This window comes from Pseudopodoces humilis, chromosome 1, assembly GCF_049639895.1.
Source record: "Pseudopodoces humilis isolate 2021_Gansu_Grassland_sample_001 chromosome 1, ASM4963989v1, whole genome shotgun sequence".
Taxonomy (NCBI): Eukaryota; Metazoa; Chordata; class Aves; order Passeriformes; family Paridae; genus Pseudopodoces; species Pseudopodoces humilis.
The window spans coordinates 147,924,462-147,951,579 of record NC_142200.1 but is presented as its reverse complement, the minus strand read 5'-3'; the positions used below and the strand labels follow the sequence as shown (position 1 = coordinate 147,951,579).

General features: G+C 47.2%; 1 protein-coding gene across 1 annotated transcript in view; it reads left to right on the top strand.

The window, feature by feature from the left end:
• VILL (villin like) overlaps nucleotides 1-26,788 on the top strand; it is a 33,420-nt gene extending 6,632 nt beyond the window's left edge. Inside the window, exons 2-20 of the mRNA XM_088064119.1 lie at nucleotides 4,415-4,496; nucleotides 6,000-6,074; nucleotides 8,055-8,251; nucleotides 10,169-10,277; nucleotides 10,595-10,705; nucleotides 12,118-12,317; nucleotides 12,405-12,483; nucleotides 13,839-13,937; nucleotides 15,562-15,715; nucleotides 16,736-16,836; nucleotides 17,106-17,243; nucleotides 17,780-17,938; nucleotides 18,788-18,967; nucleotides 19,880-20,025; nucleotides 20,730-20,874; nucleotides 21,207-21,395; nucleotides 23,120-23,188; nucleotides 24,069-24,332; nucleotides 25,547-26,788. Coding sequence (XP_087920245.1) covers nucleotides 4,428-4,496; nucleotides 6,000-6,074; nucleotides 8,055-8,251; nucleotides 10,169-10,277; nucleotides 10,595-10,705; nucleotides 12,118-12,317; nucleotides 12,405-12,483; nucleotides 13,839-13,937; nucleotides 15,562-15,715; nucleotides 16,736-16,836; nucleotides 17,106-17,243; nucleotides 17,780-17,938; nucleotides 18,788-18,967; nucleotides 19,880-20,025; nucleotides 20,730-20,874; nucleotides 21,207-21,395; nucleotides 23,120-23,188; nucleotides 24,069-24,332; nucleotides 25,547-25,660 — 2,598 coding nt within the window. The 5' untranslated portion in view covers nucleotides 4,415-4,427 and the 3' untranslated portion in view covers nucleotides 25,661-26,788. The remainder of the gene's footprint in view (nucleotides 1-4,414; nucleotides 4,497-5,999; nucleotides 6,075-8,054; nucleotides 8,252-10,168; nucleotides 10,278-10,594; nucleotides 10,706-12,117; nucleotides 12,318-12,404; nucleotides 12,484-13,838; nucleotides 13,938-15,561; nucleotides 15,716-16,735; nucleotides 16,837-17,105; nucleotides 17,244-17,779; nucleotides 17,939-18,787; nucleotides 18,968-19,879; nucleotides 20,026-20,729; nucleotides 20,875-21,206; nucleotides 21,396-23,119; nucleotides 23,189-24,068; nucleotides 24,333-25,546) is intronic.
• Nucleotides 26,789-27,118: the final 330 nt, after the last annotated feature.

The window sequence follows — 27,118 nt, the reverse complement described above, 5'->3', positions numbered from 1 at the left end:
TGAAGCACGAGGGCCAATCCATGTGTTTGTCTTATTGCCAATCCCATGGGAAGGAGCAGCTTGCTGGAAGTGCAGCACCTGAGCAGCCACAGAGCCCGAGGAGCTGAGCCCAGAGAGCACAGCCCAGCCATTCACCCATCTCATTTCAAAGACATTAAGTAAAGCCAAGCCTGCCAGCTTCCCTAATAAGCTGTTCCAATGTTTAATTGCCCACCATGATCAGAAATAGCATCTTATTTCAAGGCCTGCTTTACGTAATTTTAGCTGCCAGGCAACAGCTCTTTCCAAGAAGGCTGAAGTGCTCCCTGTGGTCACCCAGGCGTGTCTGGGCAGAGCCCTGTCCTTGGCTTGAGGGCCCACTGAGCTCCTGAACCTGGACCTCACAGGACTTGGAGCAGCAGGATGAGCTGAGGTTTTTCCTTTTTTCCCACCCCCACCATACATCTCCTGTTCCCTGCCCTCATCAGCACGCTCCAGAACATCCAGCATGGGCTGGAGGAAGGTCTTACAGCTCTCAATGTGTAACAACATGAGAGAGAAGACAAGCCCCATAGCTGGCACTCCCTGATTTTCCTGTGGCAGAAAAGCTGAATTTCACTCCTCTGGGCAAAACAAGAGTTAATCACTGTCCTCTCTGCAAACAAAAAATGGCACCTACTTGGGCCCAGATGCCCAACTATAGTGGAGACAATGAAAGCAATTCAACAGCCCCTGGTTTACCTCATCTAATGCCAGTCCAAGTATTCCCAATAATTAGGCCTTTCAGCCTGGAAAGGCTGGAGCCACAGCTGCTTCCTATTTTCCCAAAGCTGTACAGAGCATTAGTCATTTCACTGGGGGTTTTTTATTACCCTGACTACAGCCCAGGAAGCACGCGCCAAAACCCAGGCAAGCCAAAGCAGTCTGAATTCAGAGTGTGCTTCAGGAGCTTGAAACGTTCCCCTGCCCCCTTTCTGAATCCTGGTTTTTCCTCCCCACCCAAACAGCCCAAGACTGCCTGGAGAAACATCCTGCTAGGTCTGGGTTCCCAGCATGGACCGAGCTGACCCAACGGAGCAGTGATTGCTGCCACTTCCACCCAGCTATTAATCATTAACCAGCCTTGGGAGTGACCTTGACACTTAATTAGTCATGTAGTCCTTCCTGAAGGCAAAGCTTTTCCCCTTGCTGTGCTGGTAGGAGAGGGGATGAGGCCTGGATTTAGCAAGCAGGAGTGTTGCTGTGATTTTGTCAGTGCACAGAGGGCAGGGGGTGTAAGGGAGACCCATCTGCCTTCGCCCACCAGCTTTGTTGCCCGGATTGTGACAGGAAAAGCTTTGACTTTAACTTTGGAGGATCCAGGCGCCCCTGGCTGTAACATGCAGTCAAAGGCCAGCTCCAATGTTCGGTTTCCAGGTTCTCTGTCCTCAGTCAAGAGCAGAATTTGAGCTTTGCAATTTGATTTACAGCACCTCAACCAAGTGGTGATGACCCAGCAGAGCAGCTCCAAGGCAGAAGCTGCCTTTGCTGTGCAGTGGCCACCTCTCAGCCCACATTCATGGGGTGAACTTTTCTCCTCTTCCCACAGAGAGAGGAAGATTTCCCTGGAAATGGTGGCAATAGGATAGGCTGGCCCTGGAGGTGGAAATCGAAGTTGCAGGTTATTAATGTGGGGCAGAGATGTGAGCTACAGCTGCTTCTCTCCTCCCTTCCCAGGTAAAGCTGTGTCTGCAGAAGGAAGCAAATCCATCCACGTAACCAGTGATTTTCCCTGGTGAATTCCTGCCCCAGAGGCAGCTGACTCACACTTCTTGCCAATTTGCGTTTCACCTCATGCTGAGCAAAACTGGTTTGACTGAGATAAAGGCAAGGCTGCCCCAGACACTGCTTTTGAAACCCCAAGACTCTTAACTCCCTTTCTATCTTCTTCTTTTTAATTTCCAAAAGTTTCTGCCCTTCATGATTTCAGCACAGATGGGAAGATTTCACGCCATAAATACCAGATTTCACGACTGGACAGGAGTTGAATTATGGGATCATTAAAACTCCACATTAAATCATTAATGAAATGAGCTGTCTGATTACATAAGTCATATTCCTATTATTTCTAACTTGGCCACTGGCCGAAAGAAGCTGGAAAGTCCAAGGAAACAGACAACCTTGTCTGTGACTCACACTCCCTAGCCAAAGCCCTTAGGAGGAAGGGAGGGACACCATTTCTCAGAAAAGTGGGGTGTCAGCACTAATTGTGAGGTTTCAGATGGAGAAATGATCCCCAGGAGCAAAAGAGATCCAGGGTCCTCATTTTTAATCAAACAGGTTTGATTGGGAATCTGTGGAGCACTGCTGTCTCTCAGAGGTTCTGTCCAACACGACTGCCTGTGGTCAGAGGAACCTCAGCATCCTTTGGGTTAACTTTTCTGGGAGAGGTTGGGATGCTGGGAGAAGCAGGGATCCAGCTGTGTCTCACAGCTGGCCAGCTGCAGGTTTCCTGAGCTGTTCGGAGGAGAGCAAGACGCCTGCTGCCTTCCCCAGGGAGAAGTGTCAGTGGTGCTAAAAAACTTCACTGCCCTCAAATATAAATGTCTTTGCTGGCTTTGTTCTCAGGTTCTTCCTGTTTTGATGCTGGAAGGAAAAAACCCTAAATAAATTAAAAAGATGGCTGAGGGAAGGAGGCTTCACTTGGGTTTTTCCTTGATAGGGACCTTTTGAGTGTGACATTAAAAGAAAGGAGAAGTCTTTTGGCTAAAGATCTGAACTAAGACCATGTTTTGTATTTAGCTCCTGATAGCCCTGTACTCCAGGGCTGTAGGTGAGTCAGGACACCATTTAGAACAGTGTCTGTCTCCTCTGTGGACACTGAAATATCTTCCTGGCTTTTAATCTGTGTGGGTGTCAATCACCTTTCTGGGAATTGACGTGAAAAATGTCTTTTCTTGTCCTTGCTGTTCGTCTTCCTGCCTGGAAGCTCTCTGGAGGACGTGAGAGGGACTGAAGGTTGCTGAATGTGTTCCTGAGGCCACATGGACTCAGTCTCTGACAGTCCTTCTGCGCTCAGGAAGGAATGAGCACTTCTGGCTCCTGCTGCTGAGCACTGCCAGGCTGTGCCTGCTCAGGTAACAGGGAGTGCTGGGGCTGTGCTCAGAACACCCCAGGAAACACCTGCATCTCCCTACTGCCTGAGCAAGGAGCCTGGCTCTGGCAGCTCTGGGCTGTGGGAGGTCTGGATGGGCCAATGTTCTGCCTGTGGCAGCATTTTTCGTGCTCTTGCTTAGTGTGCAAACTCTTCAGGGTGACCAGCACTTGTTACGCACTCGTAACGCGAGCAGTGAACACCTGGCAGGGATCACATCTCTGTTCTTGCCCTCCTTCAGAAGAACACTGAGCTGTGTTTTCTCTGGAGGCTGGGCCTGGATTTGTGAGCAGGACTGGCTGATAGGGAAAAGGCTGATGTGGATTGTGCCCCTGCACAAACACAGCCTGTCCTGCGGCTGCTGCAGCAGAGCCAGCTCCCATAGGATGGAACTCCACGTTTTGATGTACGGTGGTTTGGGATTTCATTTGCTTCAGAAAGTTGCCCTGTAAACAAGCTGGGTTCAGAAGCTGTTTCTTGAGCAGAAACCTCAGCAGTAGGAACAGGGAGCATAGCTAAGGATACTCCTTTTTTCCCCCCACAACTGGTAGATATGATAAAGGATGGATGGGAGACCTCCACCCATCAGAGGGGCAGCTGAAGACACAAAAACCATCTCAAATATTCTCAGGCACCTTTGTGTGGGCAGCCTGAAAGCTGCTTCTTCCCCATGCAGGCAGCAGAGCTTAGGAAGATGCTGGTTTTTGTGTAAAATAGACATTCTGGCTATTGACTGGATCACCTTGTGTGCACTGCTGTGCCTGCACTGAGATGGGAGCCTGGTGCCCTGAGATACCTGTCTCAGTTTGGACCTGAATATTGGCCTCAAGTAGAAGGGCTTCATTCCTTGGGCTCCCAGTGCCCCAAGGCCAGGGGACCTGACCTGACCTGACCTCCAGTGACTGGCCCAGGAGGGCACAGGACTCCTGGAGGTCAACTCGTGTCTCCTCCACCCCTCATACCATTGTGGGGACAAACCAGTCCTGAGTCAGGTCCAACAACCCAATGGATCCTTTCCACCTTGCTCAAATCCAGGGAAAATAATCCCCCAGCCAAACAACAGTGTCCTATCCAGTGTTTGCTGGGCTGTGATCCTACACTTTGCTTGGTGAGCATGGATAGCCTGGGAATAGGGGTTCATCCCACCTAACTGTTAATAGCAAAGAGGCAGAGACACTTTAAAGTGTGGATTTTCTGTATTAAACCTGCTCTGACAGTAAGAGGAACCCAGCTGACCAGCACACTCACTGTTGCATCTAATCATATAATTATGTTGGGCTCTCTTCTTCCTTTGCCTTCTAGGTCAGACTGCAGGATGACAGACGGTGACACAAATCTCCCAACCATCGAGAGAAAGCTGGGACTGCAGATATGGGGCATAGAGGTAGGACAAGAGTGATGGCACATGTCCTCTGTCACATCTCCTCTGCACATCTGTGTGTTTATGTTTCAAGGAAGATGAATTCTTGCAGTAATCTGCGTGGGAAAAGAGGGACCTACAGATAAGATACAGTGGGAAACAGACTCAGTATTTCCCCATGAAATGTTCAACATGTTATTGTTTTGGTTTTCTGCTCTGTAAAACGGAGATGATAATATTTACTAAGGAAACAGGAATGTGGTGGGACTGAAAGAATTCCTCTAGCACTGGAGGCTTTTCTCACCCCTTTTTGGAATCAATGCAAGGCTGCTTTATCATGCCAGAAATTCCCTGTTTCACCAAGATGGGTTATCCATAGGTAGCCTTAGTTCACACCAGCAGCTGCCATGGGGAAGACACCTATTTTTGCAGCAAAGGCATTCCATGGAGTCTATTTGTATTTCTTCCTTGCCTTTCCTACTCTGTCACTGCAAGGAGAGCTCCTGCAGCCTGTGAGGTTGCCTTTTTGCTAGTGGTGGTATCTGATTTTGGATTGGAACCAAGCTGTGCTCAATTCTGCCTTTTCCTGGCCCAATTCACCAAGAACATTCCCCTGCAACGAGAGTGGGTTTAGACTGAGGTGCAGAATCCACTCAGGGGAGCAGTGGGAAGAGTCTCCAATGTCTCCAGGTGATATTCAGCAGGTCACAACCACATTCCAAATATCACAGGGTCTTCACCTTTCCATTTCTCTCCCAAGCACTGCACTGAGCTGCTTTCCAGAGGATCTGTAATTAGAGCTGTGTGGGTTCACAGGGGTCAGGCTGGTATGCTGGGAGACAAGTCAGGCCAGCAGAAGAATGTGTGTCTCTAATTTCAGGAGCCTCAGAGCCAGCTCCAGCCCAGGAGCTGCATGTGAACTGGTGGGTGGCACAGCCAGGCACCTGTGCTGGGCAGGCATGGCTGGTTAATTATGCACTTGTGCTAGAGGAAATCTGCAATCTGGAGGGGTGAGGGACCATCATTGTCCTCAGCTCTCTCTTTTCTCAGCACTGCTGGTTGCCCTCAACCTCCAGCAGACTGGTTATCCTAACAAAGTGCTGAAAGCTGTCCTTGAACTCACAGGCACTGAGTAAAAACTCAGTAAAACCTTAGTTTGTGCCCAAAACTAAACCTAGGATGAGATGTGCTCACTCTCCTGGGAAATTCCCTACAAATGCAAGCTCTGGAGCACTTTAGCCTGAGCCCCAGGTCTAAATCCACAGGGCTGCAGAAAAGCAAGGAGACTAAAACATACTTGTCATTCTGTCCAAGCAAAATCATCCTTTTCCTGTTCTCACACCTTAGTATTTTGAATATTCCCTCCAGAAGTGGCTTTTCCTAGCTCACAAACTCATCCCTGATTCTCCCTTCTCCAAACCCTGATTGTCACCTCATTGTTTTTCCACCCCAGCCTGTCCTGTTTCATACTCACCAAGTTCTGGCTTTTCACTTTTAGCAATGATCCCCACTCTGATTTCCTTACAGAACATGAAGATGGTTCCTGTACCTGAAAAAGCTTATGGGACTTTTTTTGAAGGAGACTGTTACATCATTTTACACGTAAGTAAGACAGCAAACACTGGTATCTGTTGGGCAACTGGTTCAGCCGTTTTTATTTAGATCTGCCTTGGTTCCTGTCCTGTGGAAAAAGCACTGTTGAAGTGGTTGTGTTCACCATCTAATCATGGATCTGAACTTCACATGGCTGTTGTGACAACACTGTCTGTTTAGTAAATCAGTTCAGAGGAGCCATTAACTTAGCAATTCATTAAAAGTGTTTATCTTCCAGTCAACTGAGTCATGCACAGGCATGGCAAAATGACCAGTACATTCCTGGAAAACTCAATTAAGGCCCACATTTAAATGATTTATGGGAGTCTTTGGGGGATGTGGGATGTGACCAGCTGGAGGGTCTCATTTTTAGCAGGTGATGTGGGGTGTGAAGATGTTCCATGTCGTGTGTCACGTAAGTAGCCCATCTCATGTTCCCATAAGGACACTTCAGCCACACCCAAATTTGGTCCAGACCTACCTGCAACCTGAGCCTGGGCTGGCTGTGAAGGGCTGCTGAGAACCAGCTCTGTGCAAACTGCCTCGTGTTCTCAGATTATGGGAGGAGGATGATGTGTTACACTCACCTCCTAAAATCCCTTCCAAATCTCTTCATCTGCATGGAGCAACCCAGGTCCCATTGTACCAAACCCCATCCATATGGTGGAAACCAGAAGCATTTCCCACTTCCTGGGTCTGAGAGTGCCTCCTGCAAACCTCTCTGTCGGTGGAGAGGCAGCAACGCCTCTGGTGCCCCACAATAACCAACTGCACATCCACCATATGCCAGGATGGGAAAGCAGGCTGGGACAGCAGCACAGGATGTGTCTCAAATGCCCCACACATGTGCCTTTGGGGTGCCTTCTGAGTGCTGGAAGCCTGAGTTACAGGCCTACAAACACACGCTTAGAGCAGAATACTGGAGTCCTTGCAGGGACCTGACAGTGTAAATAGGGATTTTGATGCTCACAGGCTCAGCTTTTGTAGCAACAACTTCCCCAGGCAGAAAAGCCCTTCATCAGCCCACTATTCTCCTTTTCCCTGGAAGACAGGAGGGTAAAACACTCATCATTGTAATCTGCTTCTTTACTGGAGTCTCTTCAAATAAAGATCTTCCGTGGGACAATAGGACTTTGATCATCTTCAGTAGCAATGTATTAAATTGAACAATTTTTCCACAAATTAATTATCTGTGCCTGAGGAACAGAACTGTATCTTATTCAACTCCTTCTGCTGTGTTTCACTGTGGTATCACTGCACAAAGCAAATAAACAGAACTTAGTGTCAAATCCAGCTTAGAAAATGAGCTTTTATTACCTTTCCCAGGTGTCCACAATGGGATTTAACACAGTGGGTGCTGAAAATTAACTGGCACAACTCAAATAACACTGAGCACGCCTTCTTCTCAGCCTGCTTGCCTCCTTTTTCTAGGCTGCTGGGGTTTCCTGTAATAAGATAAATCCCAGCATGCACACACTGGTTCAGCTTCATTTGGAGTTATGTCTGTTTTGCAATTCAGCAGGAATTCCGAGGCAGTTTGTGCTGCTCTGTCATGTGCTATGAGAATGACAACAGGAAAGAAAGAGTAACATCCCAGGCAAATAAACAGCAGTGTGCACTGCATTTCAAAAGGTGATCTATAAGAAGAATCTGCTTTAAGTCTTAATATCAAAATATACAATAGTAGGGCAAGCTGAACACATTAATTTTTGTAATTGCAAAGGTGTTCAGTTTTCCTTGATAATAGATAGGAGTTATAAAATAATATCAGACAGAAACATCCTTCAGTTCAGTTTATAAAATCCATAAATCACTCTGCTGAATAAGGAGAGCTCCAGGCTGAGCTCCCAGGGAGTAGCTGAGGCTCTGTCCTCTCTCCCCTTGCCAAGCAGAAGGGCAGAACTGGGTAAGGGCTCCGTGGTCACTTGCTTTTCCCACACAAAAATGGGCTGTGCCTTCATCCTGGCTTGTCCTTCCCACCTCTTCCAGACCAAAAGGACGTCCCGTGGCTCCGCTGTGGATCTGCACTACTGGATTGGCAAGGATTCCTCCCAGGACGAGCAGGGTGCCGCGGCCATGTACGTCACCCAGCTGGACACGGCGCTCGGGGGCAGCCCCGTGCAGCACCGCGAGGTGCAGGGACACGAGTCCGAGACCTTCCAGAGCTATTTCCGCAATGGGATCATGTGAGTAGCTCCAAATGACCTACATCGAGGTGGGTCATGGCCCCTGGGGTCCTCTCTGCTTCTCTACGTCTCTCAGAGATATCCATGTCTCGAAAATGTGAAAAATACGGGTCAGCCCTGATGCTGGTTAAAATTCAGAGCGAAGAATTCCCATTTTGAGGGAATTATTTATAGCATTCAGTCTGGAGCCATGGCATTCTGTTCCCCTGGTCATTTTCCCAGATATTTGCAGTAATTGAATCTTAACTTCCCTTTGTTCACCTCAGGGTCTTCGTTCCTCTCCTCCACAGACTTTCAAGTGCATATTCAGAGCACTTGAGAGTAATATCCACCTTAAAGTGAAGTGTTGATTTGGCTCATGCTGGGTGTAATGTTCCTGTAGTGGAAGGAAAAATTGAGTGAACTTGTGTCATCTAAAAGATAATGTTGAATATATGATATGCTGATATGTTGAATCCAGTCCCAGGGTCTTTGCTCACTCTGAGGTTTTTGGAAGGATTCCAATTACTGTTCTCCAAGGAAGATCTTCACTGGCAATAACACCCTGAGTTCTGCTTTGGTTTCCAGCAGCTGGAGGAAACTCAGATGAAAACCCATCCTGGGTCAATATCCTCCATCCCAGTCTGGCTGGATATCTCTGTCTTGTGCATCTCAACAACCTCTCATGAATCTCAGAACTTTTCTGAGACAGAAAAGTGCTTTTAGCCTCATCTTAAAGATGAGTAAGGGGCAATGAAGGATTGAAAATCAGATGCTCAAAACCAGTCTATCTGGAAACCCATCTGCCTCTGAAATCAGCATGAATTAGAATTCATCTGAGTCTAAGCCACATCCCTGTGGTCAGTGAGGAAGTCTGAGGCAGAATGAGAAATTAAAGCAAGCTCTTTCCACGTCTTGGCAGGTGGACTAATCACTGAACATCCTTCTGTAGATACCTTAAACTGGGCCAAACAAGTCTAAAGTGCTGTGAGTCTGACGTTTCTGGCCACATTAGCCAGTACCTTTCCAGCCACGATAAAACACATCTATTACCCACATGGCAAAAAACTACAATCAACAATTGTCTCTTTTTTCCCCTGAATGGCAATTCCTCTAAATGGCAATTGTGTCAATTATTACTGTAGTGTGAACAATGGATCTGTTTTCTAAAATGGTCTAGGATATGTAAGAGTGGATTAGACTTACCCTTTTAATGTAAAAGGGCTGTGGGACTTGCTGTGGTGGGGTTGTGCCCTCTCGTGATTGTGCAAAGTTGCCACAAGAGAGGGGAATGGCACTGGGGCATGAGGTGATAGTGCTGAGTACTGCAAAGTGTGTGTTCAAGGATGGAAGAAAAAAACTGGGAGGTGAAATCTCAGATAAAGACAGTGTCCTGTACCTGTTTGCAGTTTTGTTCTGCTTCTGGCAACACTTTCCTGTCTAAGCTGCTTTTCATAGAATAACTATTTTGAAGAAAACAAAGTTTTAGCAAGAAGTTTGTTTTCTGCCAAGGCTATTTCATATTTTAATTGAATGCTTATGGAATATTTCAGTTTTGGGATGCCACTGCCATGGCCAATGGGGTTTTCAGTTTGATTGTGTTACAATTCCATTGCCATCCCTGACCTGCCTGTTCATCTCCTCCCAGGATGTTTAATGCTTGAAATTGATGACCTTGAAAGGCTTGTCCAACCTAAATGATTTTATAATTCTGTGCACAGCAGCAACACAACACCCATAAGAGGCAGACAGACATCATGATAAGGACCAGGAACAGCAGTGAGGCAACCCAACATTCGCCACTGCAATTTTAGGACTTTGAGGTTATTTTGCCTCTCAATTTTTCAGTTGTCACCAAAAGCTTGGGATGTTCTCAAAGGATAGAGAGGAAGGTATTTTCTAACCAGCGCTAACTCTTTATTCTGTACCACACAACAGCTACAAGAAGGGAGGAGTGGCTTCAGGATTTAAGCATGTGGAGACCAACATGTACAACATCAAGCGTCTTCTTCACGTCAAGGGCAAGAAGCACGTGTCAGCCACAGAGGTGAGAAGCCCTTGCTCTTCCCATGGATCATTTCTCCTTTCCTCTCTTCCTACTCATTTTTGAGCAAATTTGCCTGGTGGGTATCTCATTTCTGCTCAAGAACTTCTATTTCAGGACAGTTTTCAAGTCCTCGCTTGAGGGTTTGGTGTTACCACAAGAGAAGCCACTGTGCTCAGTGCTGAGCACCAGCAGAACGAGCAGTCACTGCAAACCTGTTCTTACATCCCCAGGGACAGGTTTGCCATGGCTGTGACTTGTCACCTGCAGCTCTCCCTGCCCTCCCTGCTCTGCCAAACTCTCTCATTTCCCTGTGGCAGGTAGCACTCTCCTGGGACAGTTTCAATAAGGGAGATGTTTTCTTGCTGGACCTTGGTAAAGTGCTGATCCAGTGGAATGGACCCAGCTGCAGCATTGCTGAGAAATCCAGAGTGAGTACAGGCAAAAGCCACTTGGTTTAAGGTTTCATCTTTTTTTGGTGCCTAAGGGGAAATAAAAAAGAAAAGAAAAACTCAGTTGTTTTCACAGCTAAAATCTTAAGAGCAGCAACATGGAGATGATGTAAATAGTGACAAATTTTCTACTTGCCCATCTGCTGGTTTTAGAGGCCCATGAAATTGCTTTGTTCCAGTTCAGACCTGGCCTCAGGTTGCGTTTCACAGGCAGCCAAGGGCACATTGTTACTTCCAGCCCCAGAAAGTCATCCAGCTCCCTCTGGAGCTCATCTCCATCCCCCTGTGCCCTCTTGTTTTCACAGCATAGGATTAGAAAGCCAGCAGCTCCAGGTTTAGCTTTAATAACCACCTCAGGGTAGATTAATTTTAATTTTTTGTTTACAGCATCAACAGGGAATTCTGGTTTGGTCAGTATGAGACAAGCAGGAATACATTATCCAGGTGCTGATAGGTCAGATCTGTAGCTCTGAAGGCACTTTGCAAAGGGATCATTATCCTTATTTTACTGATACAGGAACCAAGATACAGAGATATAATAAAGCAAGATAGAGCAGTGGGCCATCAGCAAAGGTGATGGTGGTGGTCATTATAATATTAAAAGGCAGGTGGGTCTGCTCTGTGTGTGGTATCCCCTGATGAACTGGGAGAGGGGGTATCTCCACTGGGAGAGGGGGAATCTCCACAGGGAATGCCATTTTCAGGGCACAGTGGAGATCCTATGGATACTGAAGAAGACACAAAGCAGTCCTCAGTGCAAGAGGGAGAGCAGGTTCACAGCTGCTGGGTTCATCTCGGGCCTCAAGCAGGTCATTCCCTATGTCTGATAAACAGAGGAATCTTTCAAAGCTATTGCAGTAAGAGTCATGGGAACAAAAGAATTCAGTTGAAGATGGAGATTTCAGCCTAATTAGCTGCTTGACATTTCACACTGTTTTTTTTCACAGAAGACATCCATGTTTTTTGAGCACTTGAATCATTTAAATGTAAAACGACACCGCGGGGTGGCCAGGGTCCTGCAGCTCTGCAGCATCCTGCCTCGGTGGCCTCAGCATGTGTTCATCTCTCCCCCAGACCACCCCATGAGACCTCTGGACCTGCTGGTGCACACTCACACACAGGCAGTGCCTATTGTGGCTCCCACGTGCCTGTGCCCTGCGGGAACAGCATCAGCAGCGACTGCAATTAGCAATATTTTCCTATGAGTTAGTTAATGATCAGGCATTACAGACATAGCTGCTTCTTTAATAGCTGAATTTGGAGGACACTAGGAGCTTCAGAGAGCTGTGGTAATCTGGCTTGGGCTGTTGGTTCTCAGTCACTGCTTGGGGTCAGGGGCTGGCTGGGTTTGTGGTGTGTGTCAGGACTTACCCCTGCGGGTCCTTGTGCAGGGTCTGGCTCTGGCTCGGAGCATCAGGGACAGCGAGAGGGGCGGCCGTGCTCAGATTGGCATCATTGACACCGAGAGGGACTCCCCAGACCTGATGCAGATCATGAGGATGGTGCTGGGCGAGAGGCGCGGGGAGCTCCGCGACGCCATCCCCGACACCAAAGCAGACGAGCTGCAGAAAGCGAACGTCCGACTCTACCAGTGAGTCCTGGGCTGTGCTCCAAACCCCATCCCTTCTCACAGAGGGCTCTGTGGGGTCTAACTCAGCTCCGTGGCTCTGTCTTGCAGTGTCTATGAGAAGGACAATGACCTGGTGGTGCAGGAGATCGCCACCCGGCCCCTGACGCAGGATCTGCTCCACCACGAGGTGAGAAAAAGCCAGAGTGGTCTTTATTGTGAGAAAAGGAGGCTGTGGCTCACTTTGTTTTCAGCTGAGCACCTGTTTCCTGAAAATTATCAGGCCTTCCATCTCTAGGAGAGCTTAGCCCTGCTGTTAGGTTAGGACAGCTTAGCCCTGCTACAGTCTCAGCAGCCGGAGGTAGGTGGTGTGTTGAAGCTGTTCCAAGAAGAGATGGCAAATTGATGCTCTCAGCCAAGGATTATATTAGCTTGGCAATCACAGTGAGGGAGAGCTGCATACCAGGAATAAATTCCAGATGGAATGAAGGCTTCTTAATACCTGATGTTCAGGGATAGCCTTCCCTCTGCTGACTCCAGAGCAAATAAATACTCTGCTCACGAAACCAGGGAGATTTGTTTTCGTGCCGTAGCAAGTGGCTGGTCTCATTGACCCACCCTGGAAGGAGATTTCCTGACAGACCCTCTCTGCAGAGTTTTTCAGAAAACAGAAGCTTTTCCTCTGACTAAAATTTGGCAGAGAATTGCTCATCCTTAATTCTCTGCAGTGCAGACCAGCCTATTCCAACGCAGCACTGTGCCGCAAGGCTCCCGCTCCCCTTTTCATCCTGATGTCAGCCTTGTTAAAATCTCAGCCTCCCTTTGCAGACATATAAAGCCTTTTTTCTTCTTTCATAGTTCAGTTTGAAAAAGGAGCAGCTTTGGTCCCACTGTGCTTGGAGCACCAGCTCTCTGCAGTGGGGATGGGCTCAGCACACACCTCATCCCCTTTGGGTTTGGGATCCTGCTGCGTTCACAGCAATACAACACCTTGAGCTCCAGATCAGGGATCTCAATGAGGACAAAATATTCATGCAGAAGATGTCTAACTTGGACCTTTCCTACTCCTTTAGTAGCAGATATGGGCATAAATGCAGGCAGCAGTAGGCTGGGATTGATATTTCATCATATATTTCTCCTGGCCCCTTTTAGAGCTGGTGGTGTTTTGGTTTGAGAACACCTCCTATGCGGTGGTAATAGCCAGTTTTGAGCAATGCCTAAGAAAAATACAGACTTTAACTAGCTACAATTATAAATCAGCAGCCTGGGCCAGGTGTGCCCACACCTGTGAGAAGCCCTGCCCTGTGGGCTTGGTGGTAGCTGTACTCCATTTATAAACCATAAGAAATTCATTCTCTGTCACCTCTGATAATGGCTGCACCAGGGTTAGAGCTCTGCAAGGCAGAGAAATGAGCTGGATATACATTTAACCTAAATCTTCAAGAAGGATCCAGCCTGATTAGGATACAAATGGTGAGCTTTTCCTGCAAGAGCTTTTCACATCTGTTTTCTTCTGTTTCCTGTTTTTTTTTTTGTTTAACCCAGGACTGCTACATTTTAGACCAAGGTGGCTTCAAAATTTATGTCTGGAGAGGAAAAGCCTCCAGCCCAGAAGAGAAAAAAGCAGCATTCACTCGAGCTGTGGTGAGTTGTAATAGAGTGCAAATAATGTTGTGGGTGGCTGATATGTGCTGATCTAGGTCTGACCACTAATTACAATTAAGTGTAGGCCCTGGGGAGCTGGCCTGTGTAATAACAGAGAGAGAAGTTAAATGTCTAGGGGAGGCATGATGACATAAACACAAAATTGTTAGGCATCAAATTGGGCTAGAACTAAGACCTGCCACTAAAACTAAGAAAAAAAAAAGGTTGAAGAAAATAAAGTATATATAAAGTATAAAGGGTTAAAGAAAATAACCATATATATGGTTAAAGAAAATAAAGTATAGCCATAAGTGTAGTTACAGAAAATAAAGAAAATAATTTTCTACGTGGTAAATAGTGAACTTCTAGAAACTGTTGGTTCAAGGGATGGTGGAGTCAGAGAGGATCAGCAGGGTCAAGATAGGATTAGACAAATTCATGGTCAAAAGGTGCATAAACCAATAATAAAGGGGTGCTGGCATCCATGTGTTATTTTCTGTCAGAGCATTCCTCTCTTCCTCTCAGAAAAAATTAACATCAAGGGAGCCTGAGCAAGAAAGGTATTTGGTATTTTTTTACAAGTTGGCATGTTGGAAGTTGAGGCTATGAGGGAATTAGACATTTACATATGGGATGACCATAAATGGCTTCATCTTCCATAAGATCTAATTAGGAGATACTGAAGTTCAGTGGTGCCATCTTCAGTAAGGTCCTACCTGGGGACACCCAGCTTCAATAGGATTGTACCTATTGTCTCGGAGAAGATAAGCTTAAAAAACTTTGTCTTAGAACTTACCTAACTGTTCTCTGTGCTCCTTTCAAGAGCTTGACTCAAGCTCATTTTAGTAGGCAATCATCTCTGCAAATTCTGGCCCTGAGCTACACATGTAGAACAAAAGATGTGTCTTTCTTTCAGTGTGGCAGGTGGGAGGGAGGGGAGGACCATCTGCTGTGCTTTTTCCTGAGGGCAGTGTGTGGCTGCAGTTTTTACAGCAGAAGTTGGATGCTCAGAGAGCAACAATCAGGCTCCTTCCCTGAACCACTGCTGCCAGCACTGCACCTTGGGTCATCCTGGAGCCTTCTGAGATAAGCACAGGAGATGTTCCCAAAACTGAGCAGGGATTTTGGCATTGTGGCAGAACACAGAACATTTTCTTCACACTCATATTGTATCAAGCACCTCGTTGAAGTAGTCTTTTAACTCAATGGTAGCACTATTGCAAAGAAATAATATGGGTTCAGGGAAAAAAGTTAAAAAATAATAAAAAAGATTTGTGAGAGTTTAGTCCCTTCAGAATAGAGTTCATGCTCTGGGGATGCTGAGCTGCCTCCACCCCTTCACTCCCATGCTCGCTACCAGGCAGGGCAGTCTTCCTGGCTTAGAGAGGGACAAAAAGTTTGCAGAAAAGGAGTAAGGGTAGGGTTCAGTCCCCTAAAGACAGAAGTAAATATGGATACTACAGCAAGAGTCTTCAGTTACTTCTGATTAGTCAGAATTCAAATCTTGGACTGAACCCTGCCCTGTGTTCAGTGAGGGACACTCACTCTTCAAGCTGGTTCAGGTCCACACCCCTCTTCTCATGTCTGTAAAAAACTCTCTAATGACCTTTCTGAACCCCACCAGGGTTTTATCCAAGCCAAAGGCTATCCTTCATCCACCAACGTTGAGGTGATCAATGATGGAGCAGAGTCAGCCATGTTCAAACAGCTCTTCCAGAGGTGGACAGAAAAGAATGAAACACAAGGCCTGGGCAAGGTCTACACTACAGGCAAAATTGGTGAGCACATTGGTCCTGGGTTTGTCTTTCCTACCTGTGCTAAGCTATAGCTGAGGGAACGTCATTCACATCAACTGTCTCCTGCCTTCAGGGTCTCAAAAATCTAATGTGCTTTCTATTTTCCATCTTCTTCAGTAGATGGAAAGGATTCATGAACTGAATGACATTCAGCTCTGCTGAATTTTCTTATATGAAGCAAATTGCCACTTACTTTAAATGTAAATGTTGTCAGAGAGTCACTCCCCTCTGAAGAATTGTATGCAAAATTTCCCACTTGCAGAACTTCTGAATTTCCTTTATAAAGGGCTAATGCTGAGCCTGATAAGGATTTCTGCTTTCATTTACACTGGCATCCATCCAATCCCCTCCTGACGTCAGTGGAATGATGCTTTATTTACACTGGGTGTAAATGGTGTATTTATCACACCGCTGAAGGGAATATTACAATGCATTAACCTCAAAGACTAAACAATTCCAAAGAGAGAGAATTTGCTGATGAATGATGGGAAGGTGACAGAGATGCTGAACATCTCCATCAATAACAGCTTGAGAGCCACAAATCTCCTTCCCTTGCAAATTCTCTCTTTATTCTCCATCTTTTTTTCTCTCTGTGCTGTCTGTAAATACTCTCTTTGTTTATCATGAACTGGAGAAATGAAGGCATTTTATTTCTGAAACCAGCATTTTAAAAGGAGGGAAATATTTATGCCAAACCATCATAATAGATTTTGAGAAAAACTAAGAATTTTCTGTCAGAAGACTACTAATATTTTTACCAGCTAGCCATCACTGGAACAGGCTGTATGGCCAATTCCAGCTTGCAACAGGTCCACACTGAAATGTGTGAGCTCTTGCAAATTCTAAAATCAGCATTGGTTTACTGGGGGCAGGAGTGGCTCCTTGCAAGCCTGGGCTGGGTTTTACTTGCTGTACAATGGTGGTGTGTGAGGATGATGGGAAGGGTTTGTGTGTTGTCGTGCATTCACTGGGTTCTTGTTTCTGTTCTGCTGGCACTTGCAGCCAAGGTGGAGCAGGTGAAGTTTGACACCACCCAGCTCCATGCCAGACCTGAGCTCGCAGCTGAGCAGAGGATGGTCGATGATGCCTCTGGAGAGATGGAGGTGAGAGAGCTCCTTTGGCTGACAGAGGGTGCAATAATCAGCCTGTTTCCAAGCATTGCTTGGTTTGTTCAGCTTGGGGGAGACTGAGGATGGACCTCACGGCAGTTTACAACTTCCTCAGGAGGGGCAGGCACTGCTCTCTTCCCTCTGGTGACCAGTGACGGGACCTGAGGGCACACCTGAAGCTTCGATGGTGTGGTAGCCGAAGGGGTTGTGCTCTGTCCTCACCTTGACTCCACTGCTGCTCACCAGGATGTTTTGTTCCCCAGGTGTGGAGGATTGAGGACTTGCAAATGCAGCCGGTGGATCCCAAGACATACGGGCAGTTCTACGGGGGTGATTGCTACCTGGTCCTGTACACCTACCTGAGGTCAGGCAGACCCCACTACGTCCTCTATATGTGGCAGGTAGGTCAAAGCAGAGCAGAGGGAATTCTGCTGTGCCTGCTGTACAAGCCTAAAGCTGAAGGAAGAAATTGCACACAAAAATCCCAACCCAAGCACCCATAAGAACTCAGGTACCCTTTGTTCATCAGTTTCAAATATCCCAAGCTGTCCTTTGTAGGTAGCATGGACACTGATCCCAAACTGGCATCAGACTGAGCAGCAGCAAAATCAGACAGAAAGACTTAAGGATGATGAGGCTTACAGTGCTGAGGTCAAACTTTGGTGTCAGATTGTCCATTAAAGCTTCAGTTCCTAGAGTTCTGTGGGTATATGAACATCTCTGCTTTCCTTTATAAAGTTTATTTTCATGCAGAGAGAAGCTTCAAACATGGAACTCTAAAGTCTACAAAACCAGAATGCTGGTGAAATTTAAATATCTGGAAGTTTTAACTCTGATCTCATGGTATTACACACGTGGGGATTGGCAAGTGTTGCATTGTGAAGAGGTTTGTACCCTTGCTCTCATCACACTGTGTGTGTCACCTCTCTGTCCCCAGGGCCGCCACGCCTCCGTGGATGAAATCACTGCCTGTGCCCTCAATGCCATCGAGCTGGACAAGAAATACGGGGACGAGGCCGTGCAGGTGCGAGTGACAATGGGCAAGGAGCCCAGGCACTTCCTGGCCATCTTCAAGGGCAAGCTGGTCATCTATGAGGTAACGTGGCTTTGGGAGGTGGGAGCACCAACGATGGCTTGGCAGCTGCAGTGGAAATAGTCCAATAAAAATGGGCTGATACTCAGGAAAGGAGCCTGCCAGCTCTGCACGGGCTGGCAGAGGGGATATTTCTAGTACTCCTCAAACAGTCTGAACACTGAGTAAAGAGAATCCTGGACTGACCCAACTCAACTGTCCACCCCTGAGCTCCAGCAGTGGTGTGTGAGGTTCATTCCAGCTCTGTCCCAAAATATTTTGCAGAGTCAAAATAAGGCGGTCATCCTGTGAATTACCAAAGCTGCTGTCCAAAGAAGGTCCTTCAAAATATCCTACAAACATGATTTGAATTGTCCTTGCCTGAATTACCTCACATAACTGGCAACCCACTTCCCTAGCTGCCTTGACAACTGTGGTGGAGAAATTCCAAATGGCTGTGGGAGAGGGGGACTGCCCCCAGCTCTCAGTGTTGGTCCCACTATATGGTTTCCATGGCAGATGTTCAGTTAAGATGAGGACAGCTGGAAATCAGGGTACAGGTGCCTTTCCCAGTTTGCATGGCAAATCCTCTATAGACACCAAGATCTGGTCACATGGATCTTGAGGATCCTGATGGGAGCTGGTCAGGACTCAATAATCAGGGAGAAATGTGGGGGTTGTGCCACGTGGGTTTCAATCTAACCTGGAATCAGAAGATATTTGGATTTCCTCGCCTGCTCAGTGCAGAATCATGGCTGATCATTGCAACAGTGAGCAGGTTGCGAGCCCAAAGCCTTCTCCAAATCAGTCAGACCCCCGATCTGTGTGTCCTCCTCACCTCCCAGTACCACCCTTCCCTCTCTGTCCTTGCAGGGCGGCACGAGCCGGGCTCAGAAAGCCGCACCCGAGCCGGCGATCCGCCTCTTCCAGGTGAGGGGCACGGATGAGGTGAACACAAAGGCCACAGAGGTGCCAGCCCGAGCCTCCTCCCTCAACTCCAACGATGTCTTCCTGCTGACCACCAGCCAAGTCTGCTACCTGTGGTGTGGGAAGGTGAGTCTGCAGCAAGGCACCGGGAAGCAGCCAAAGGAATCTGAAATTGCTGAGGTGGGGCTTGAGTCTCCTGACTCTACTGGGTCGTGGAGGTGAATCCTTGGGCAGGTGTCCCATTAATTGAGTGGAGAAACAGCCTCAAGCTGTGCCAGGAGAGGTTAATACTAGATATTAGGAAAAATTTCTTCACAGAAAGGGATGTCAAGCACTGGAAGAGGCTGCTCAGGGCAATGGTGAAGCCAAAAGTATTCAAAAAATACATGGATGTGGTGACATGATGTAGTGGTGCTGGGCTGATGGTCGGACTTCATGATCTTAAAGGTCTTTGTCAACCTTAATGATTCAATGATTGTGTGAGCAAAGTGCAGCCAGGAAAGGCTCTGTCTGTGAAGGGTCAGCAGTAACAGCCCTCTCTTCTGGGGTTCTGTTCTGGGGTTCACCTCACCTCATTGCAGATGTTCATACAGCTTTTGGATGAATAAATCATCCCAGATTTTCCAGCTGTAGGAAATCAGCCAGGATGAGAGCAAACTCATTTATCTTGTTTCAACTGTGTGTCAGGATGAGATGGTAGATCAAACCAAAGCAGAGAACTTGTGGATGTCCCATCCCTGGAAGTTTTCAAAGCCATGTTAGATGTGGCTTGGAGCATCCCGTTCAAGTGGAAGGTGATCCTGATGATCTTTAAAGTCCCTCCTAGCCCAAATCATTCTGTCATGCTGTGAGTTTTGCTCTAGGTGCCATTGGCTGCACTAAATATCCCTTCAAGGACTAGAAATGGATTCTGAGTGATCAGCTCGAGAGCATTCAAGCAGGTCTGAAGCTCTCCAGAGGACTAAGCCAGCTTTTCCTGAAGGATAAGTCTTGCCAGTCTGCCCCTAACTGCACCTCAATCTTTTATCCTGAACACAGGGGTGCAGCGGAGATGAGCGGGAGATGGCAAAAATGGTGGCTGACATTGTTTCCAGACGAGACAAGCACACCATTCTGGAAGGACAGGAGCCAGCAGAGTTCTGGGAAGCTCTGGGAGGCAAAGCACCTTATGCCAATGAAAAGAGGTAATAGTGACCTGCTTGTTCCTTTGGGCCTGGCCAGGGGACATTAAGCAAGGGATAAAAACTTTTCAGGAAAGTTCATTCTTTGGTGCTGTGTCTTCAATAAAGGGAGCATGAGGCCACAATACCACCAAGACCTTGGTCAGAAACCACACCAAGGTGTTTCTTTCCTGGCTTTTGGGCCAGGAGTTCTCCAGATGTGGGAGCTACAGGTCCAAAGCCTGCAGACAAGGGTGTGCTACATCCTCCTTTCTCCCCAGTAAACCTATCCCATATTTCGTCCTGAGGGCTGCATGAACCACCATTTCCAGCCATTATTAGCAGCAGCCCCAGAAAAATCAGGAGACTAGATCTGCTTTTGACCAACATGGATTTCTCCAGCCCTCCAGGCCGGTGATCGTTTCCTTTGCAAAAAAGGTGATCTGGTGCGGCTTTCACCTGACATCAGGCTCATTGCCACGATGAGGAAAGGGTTCTGCTTTTGCCTTTTGGGGTGGAGAAAAAAATTACCTTTGAAAATCATTTAAAATGGTCTGAGAATCCCCTGATACCTGACACTGCTGACTTTCAGGCCTTCAGATGAGTGTGTTGCCATGTTCTAATTTTCCTTCAAAGCCACAACAAATAGCTTCAGGGCCTTGCAGTGAGCCAGGAGGGAAATATTTCTACCTTTCTTTCTTTTTCCTCCCCTGCCATGCATGAGGCAGGTTCCAGGAGCAGATCACACACTACCAGCCTCGTCTCTTTGAGTGCTCCAACCAGACAGGTCGGTTCATCATGACGGAGGTGGTTGGGTTCTGCCAGGAGGACCTGGATGAAGATGATGTCATGCTGCTGGACACATGGGAAGAGGTCAGCAAAAGCCTCCTCCCCTTCTCCTCTGACATATTTTCAAGCTGGTTATGGCTTTAGTTGGTGTTTATTGAGTTGGATCTCGGCCCATGACTGGGTTCAGCTACCTAGAAACGTACAAGAGCTGTTACCTGAAATATTTATGCTCCATGCCTGTATCAAAAGAAAAATCTTCCTTGGCTGGGGGTAAATGAGGGCTCAGAATCACAGAGGCCTATTGGGAAAACACATTTCCAATCTTATCTCTGCTCCCACTGGCAGGGGAGAGCAAACAGCTGTGTCTGCACAGGTTCTAATGCCTCTCTGGCCTTCAACATCTTCTCCTCTTGCAGATTTTCCTCTGGGTTGGCAAAGCCTCCAACGCACAGGAGAGGAGCGAGGCAATTGCCTCAGCAAAGGAATATCTCAAGACCCATCCAGCTGGGAGGGACTTGGCAACTCCCATCATCCTGGTGAAACAGGGTTACGAACCCCTCAACTTCACAGGATGGTTCAACGCCTGGGACCCCTACAAATGGAGTGTAAGTTGCTGGAAAAGCCCTGTGGTGTTCTCAGTGGTGCCTGGAGGGTGGTGTTGTCAGTGAATATAGGATGCATGTCCTCACTAGGACATGTCCTGAGCTTCACAAAATCATGGAATGGCTTGGGTTGGAAGGGACCTTAAAGATCATCCAGCTTGAACCCCCTGCCACGTGCAGGGACATGAGTTCCTGGTGCTGTCTGAGCAGCTTCTGCTCCTTCACCAATAAAAAGTACCTGCGTGGTGAAACTGAGGCTTTTGCAAATGTGCTTCAATTCACAACAGTAATATCTTTATAAATATTAGGTTCCAAATCAAGTTTTTGATTTCAGCTGAAAAGAGATGGTAACTCTGGGTAGTAAAGTCAAGTTCAGAGGGAAAACAGACCCACCCACATCATAAAGGAAAAAAAAAACCAACAAAAACCCAAACCAAACCAAATGTTGAAAATGCAGCCACAGAGGCAAATTTATGACCCAGCTTTAAGGGCAATCTGTGGTGAAATGAAAGATGTGAGCAGACAGGTCTTGTGTTCAGGTTTGTGGAAAGCCCATCAGAGCCCAGGAACTCCTGAGCGAGGTCACCCTTGGTCCCTGCACACCAGCCTTCAAAAGGAGAGTTACAAATACCAGCTCCTCCCCATACAGAAACGGAAACCTGCCCCAGGAGATGACTGGGAAAGAAAAATTTCTTTCTCCCATCTTTCCCCAGGACTTCACACTGCAGGAAAACTCTTACAGAGATATTTGATTTCCTGTATCTGGGTTTGCATTGTCTTTCTTCCCAACCCATGTGGTGGTGGATCCAGTCTTGACAGCTGGATCTGGAGAGATAAGACAGCAACTCCCAGTGACCCTTAAAAATATGTTGATGTTTAGAACAAAGGTCAAAACTTGTGGGTTTGTTTTATTTTTTTTTTCCCAAGGAACTGCTGAAAAACAAGGATACAACTCATAAAATATGTGCCTCTAAAAATATCCCCTGTAGGCAGCTTCAGCAACTACAGACAAGCCATCCAAACTGTTGACATCCCAGAAACATCTGGTGTGTGTTCTTTGCTCAGTTTTGGGTCTAAATCTGTTTTCTCTGCAGTCCATGTGTTTACGTTGCTTGCTCTTGTTGGGAAACTTGGTTGGGTGATTCTGTTAAGAACTGACATCTCCTGGCTGCTTAGGAAAACACAGTCATGAGCTGTGCCAATTTATCTAGCATATTCCATTTTTTTTTAATAGAAAATAAGAGGTATCTCATAATACATGGCACCTAATTACAAGAAGTCAGGACTTGAGGCTTTGAAAAAATATGTTGTTTTAGCTAAATTAATCAGGAAAGTTGGAAAAAAGGAATATTATTTCAGGCATTGCAAGATTCATCAAAAATGTAAAATATTTAAATCCAGCAGTACATATTATATCTCTTCATTTGTCTTCTGCTCTAAAGTCTTTAAATTTCCTGGTTTCACCTGTTATTGTACAACTACAAAGGTTGAATTGTTTTTTTTTTTTTTTTCCTTTGTTTTCAAGTGAAAGCTCAGATTCTGGAAGTCTTGTGATTACAGGGGCTGAGGTTTGCAGGAGCTGCCATGTCAGTGTCCATCACTGGGCTTTAAAATTCGTGATCTCCTGACCCAGGAGTGTGGATTTAAGACTCAGGAGTGTGGGTCAGAGAGCAGGAGTGTGGGCTAAAGGCAGCCCATGGCTCTCACAACTCTCTCTTTCCCTTTAGGATGGCAAGTCCTATGAGGAAATGAAGAACAGCTTGGGAGACGTGTCAGCCATATCCGAGATCAAAGTGGTGAGTTGTGTCTTGGCCATGCAAGTAGGAAACACCTGGGTTCACACACCACCACATCCCCCAGCCTGTTTGCACCAAGGAGGGGACACCAGGATCAAGGCAGGGGTGGGAACTCAGGCTGCCAGCATCAGAGCTGTGCTCGTCTGTGGGAAGCAGAGGGAGATGTGGTATAAATTACCCATAAATACACCCAGACCTCCTTTTCCAGTTCTGGCCAGAGGCATCTGTGAGCAGGACATTGTCCAGCTGCTCTAATGCAGAACAAATTCAGGTGTGGGCAGCTCTAAGAGGGTGCAGTTAAGTGTTCTGTGAATAGTTTACAGTGGTGGAGCCCTTGAGACCTCAAACAAGGGTCCCCTGGTCAAGAAGGGCACAGCCCAATTGGGGATCCTCCAAAGTAAATGAGGTCCCCACAGTCCCAAATGCCATTGCCACACGGGTCAGTTCTGCCCTGGGCAGGGTCAGGATGAAGGCTGGAAGGAAGTGGCAGGTTCAGATGAGGACAGATAGCTCATCAGGGAGGGATGTGCAGGTAATTTAGATGTTTTAGACATGGTAGACATCTAACCACACCTTCTGTCGTCCCACATGTGCCTTCCCCGATGTTATCTTGAGAAGAATGAGACTGCTGTAAGTATCCTCAGTTCTTTGCAAGAGCTCTCATTAGTGTGTGCTTTTAGCAGTCCTAACACCAAGGTGTAGCATTTACAGAGGCACTGCACTAACGCTTTAGTTGGGACTTTTCCCCTTGCTGCTTTGGAGCTACAGATAGTCTGTGCCAGAAACAGTCCCCCACAAACCCAGCAGAAAGATCCTGGGATCTTCCCCAGCTTGCTCTGCCAGAGCATCTCATCATGACGTGTTTCCCTCCATTTGGCAGGACCTGAACAACCTCAGCCTGAACAAGAGAACCCTCAGCACGGCCAGCCTGGATGGTTCAGGTACAGCAAATGCCTCCTCGGAGTACAAATCCCACTTCAGCCACGGTGACAGCAACAGCTACAGCAACAGCAACAACTACAACAGCAACAGCCACAGCAGCCCTGCCCTGGTGCCCAACGGGGAGGGGATTTACTCCCGGGAGGTGCTGATGCACAGGACGGTGGATGAACTTCCAGAAGGCGTGGATCCCACTAAAAAAGAGGTGACAGCATTGTTGGTTTGATTTCTAACTGAACCTGGAACTGGCTAAAAGTGTCCATTAGACTACCAAGCCCTGGTCAGACTCAAGGAGACACTGGCAGGACACACAGGTGTTGCCAAAAGCAAGAGCTTCATGTGAGGAAGTTCATAGAGCCATGGAATGGGCTGAGTTGGAAGGGACCTTCAAGATCCTCTAGTTCCAACCCCCTGTTGTGGACAGGGACCCCTTGTGGTGGTTTTAACCTAGCTGAAGTAATTATGGGGTTTCTATGGCAGGAAAAAAAAAAGAATTTTAAGTAGTAATTTCTAAAAAATATTTTATTCTGGTAGAATTTGTTTTGCTCTGCCTCCCTTCCTCAGAGGGACAGGGGGACATGGTGACACAGCTGAGAACAAAGCCAGAATTTGCATTTTACTTGAGCTGTAGGTGAATGTTTTCATTTGAGACTCCTCCCAGAAGAGATGGTTTGGGTTTTTTTAATTGTCATAAAGCTTGTGTTTCAGCAATTTTCAATTTCAGAAGAAATTACAGATCCCAGATTTCCAATCAGCCCAGGGATTTTGGCAGCGTCTGCAGCTGAATCCAAGCAAGCTGATGAGGAGGATAAAAGATTGATTCCTCTACTCCCTGTATTCGTTGTTTGACCAATGTCTCGCCCAAAAGATCTGGCAAAGGCCAACACCCACAGCCAGAGTCACGATCCAGCTGGGCTCCACATGGGTTCTCCTACCCAAAATTCCAGGAAAAAACTCATTCCCATTCCCACAGGGCCTTTGTCAGTATCCCTGATGAGCTTCTGTAAACCCTTCCAGCAATGGGAGTGAACATTTCCAGTGAATATTTTAGGGGAGGGGACTGAGAGAGGGGGAGATGCTTTCACTGTGAATCGCTGCCTAAGGAACGACCCAAAACTCTGGCCAGCAGAGCTTCCCTGGGGGACCATAAATTGTCCTGGCCACAGTATCATCACCAGGGACTAAATTCCAGCCAGAGCATGCTATCTCCTCAAAACTGGAACATCTCTTTGGGCTGGTGGGCTTTTATTCCCCTGGTGCTTTGGGAAGCTGGGATGTCCCATTTCCCACCACGAGGACAGGAAGATGCTGGTCTGGAGTCAGAGGTCAGCACTGGCACAGTGGGGAGGGGATGCAGCCATGGGAGTGTCCCAGGCTCTACAAAAGCCAGAGCTGACCTGTCCTTTCTCTTCACTGCAGTGCTATCTCTCTGATGCTGATTTCCACGATATCTTTGGGAAGTCCAAGGATGAGTTCTACCAGATGCCCAAATGGAAGCAGCAGAACGAGAAGAAACAATTTGGACTCTTCTGAGACTGCAGAGGGCATCTGATGACTCTGGGACCAACCCCTCCTCCCTTAGGAGCTGCAGGAAAGAAGTGCAGGCATTTGCTCAATGATCCCAACCCAGCACCCCAGTCCAGCGCAGTTATTCCATCAGCCACTCTTCAGGGGATGGCTCCTTTCCCCCTGCAAACCCAGAACCCCCAGAGGCAAAACCTTTCACAGGAACAGCTTGACAGGATATTTTTGCCTCTTCCTGACACTTTATTGCTGATAGCCATGAAGACAAGTGTGTGCCACGCAACTTCACTGTAGCCTCAACTTTCCTCTTCCTTTTGCAAATTGCCACATGCACAAGGCCATGATCTTTCTTCATTTGTAGAAGTTTAAAGTTAGTCAAGACAAAGGCCATTTGTAGCTGCTGTGTAAATTCTGGGTGGGAAGAGGAGGGGGAAGCCCTAAGAGGATGGAGGGGGAGCCTTCAGGTCAGGAGAAAGGTAATGGAGTAGCCAGATGCTTGATGGGGTAGTCTGTGGAATGACAGCAGACAGTTCTGTCCCTTCTCACCTTGTAGAAAAACTACTCACCAAAGAACAGCAACCAGTTCCAGATTAACATTCATAGCCCAGGGCAGCTAAAACACGTGAGAACCTGGTTTGGGGGAAAAAAAACACTTATGAGCATATTTATTAGCTGATCTGTCTCAAGACGATGATGGAAAAATCAGGCCAGACACAAATGTCGATTTTTGGCTGCCAGACAAGACTGTCTACTTTTTTTCTCATTCAGACAGCATCTGCAATATCACCTGGCCTCCTTGACCATGGCCAGGTGAATGTCAGAGTCCACCTGCCCACAGACCAGAGGCTTGAGGAAGCCAGGAGGGGTTTGGGTATGACCTGAGGTAGAGGGTGTCCTACTGAAGCTTTTATCAGTGCTCCATCCCAGTGATGTCCGTGGGACTGAGAGTGCTGGTTCCACACTATGGGATCAGTCTGACTGGGGAGGGCAGTGGGAGATGTCAGCAGTGATTACAGGATGGAACTGTAAACTAAAGGAAGAAACACCACCTTAAAAACTCAGACTATGTGGGCTTGCAGCATTACTCCATTTCCAACCTGATCAGTGATTCCAAATAAACATCCAGCAGCAGCAGCAGCACTGGAAGTGTCCTTGATCAGCATGGGGGGTAGGATGGCAGCAGATAAAAGCTCTGCAGGGCCACAGATGCTTCAAACACCTGGTCATCAATGGAATTTTGGATTTTTCTTTTTTTTAAAAAAAAAAGAACAAACTGAGGAGGTGGGGCCCCTTCTGTTCTGTTCTGTTCCACGTAGCTTGGGCCATTTGTCCCACCATGCCCATGTACCCTGCTCCTGAAGCCCCCACTGCCAGTGAGCAGCAGTACCTGGCAGCTCAGCAGTTGTCCTGTCTGCCCAGCCCGGCTGCAGGGATGTGGGCATGGAGCTGGGGAGCTCCAGGCTGTTG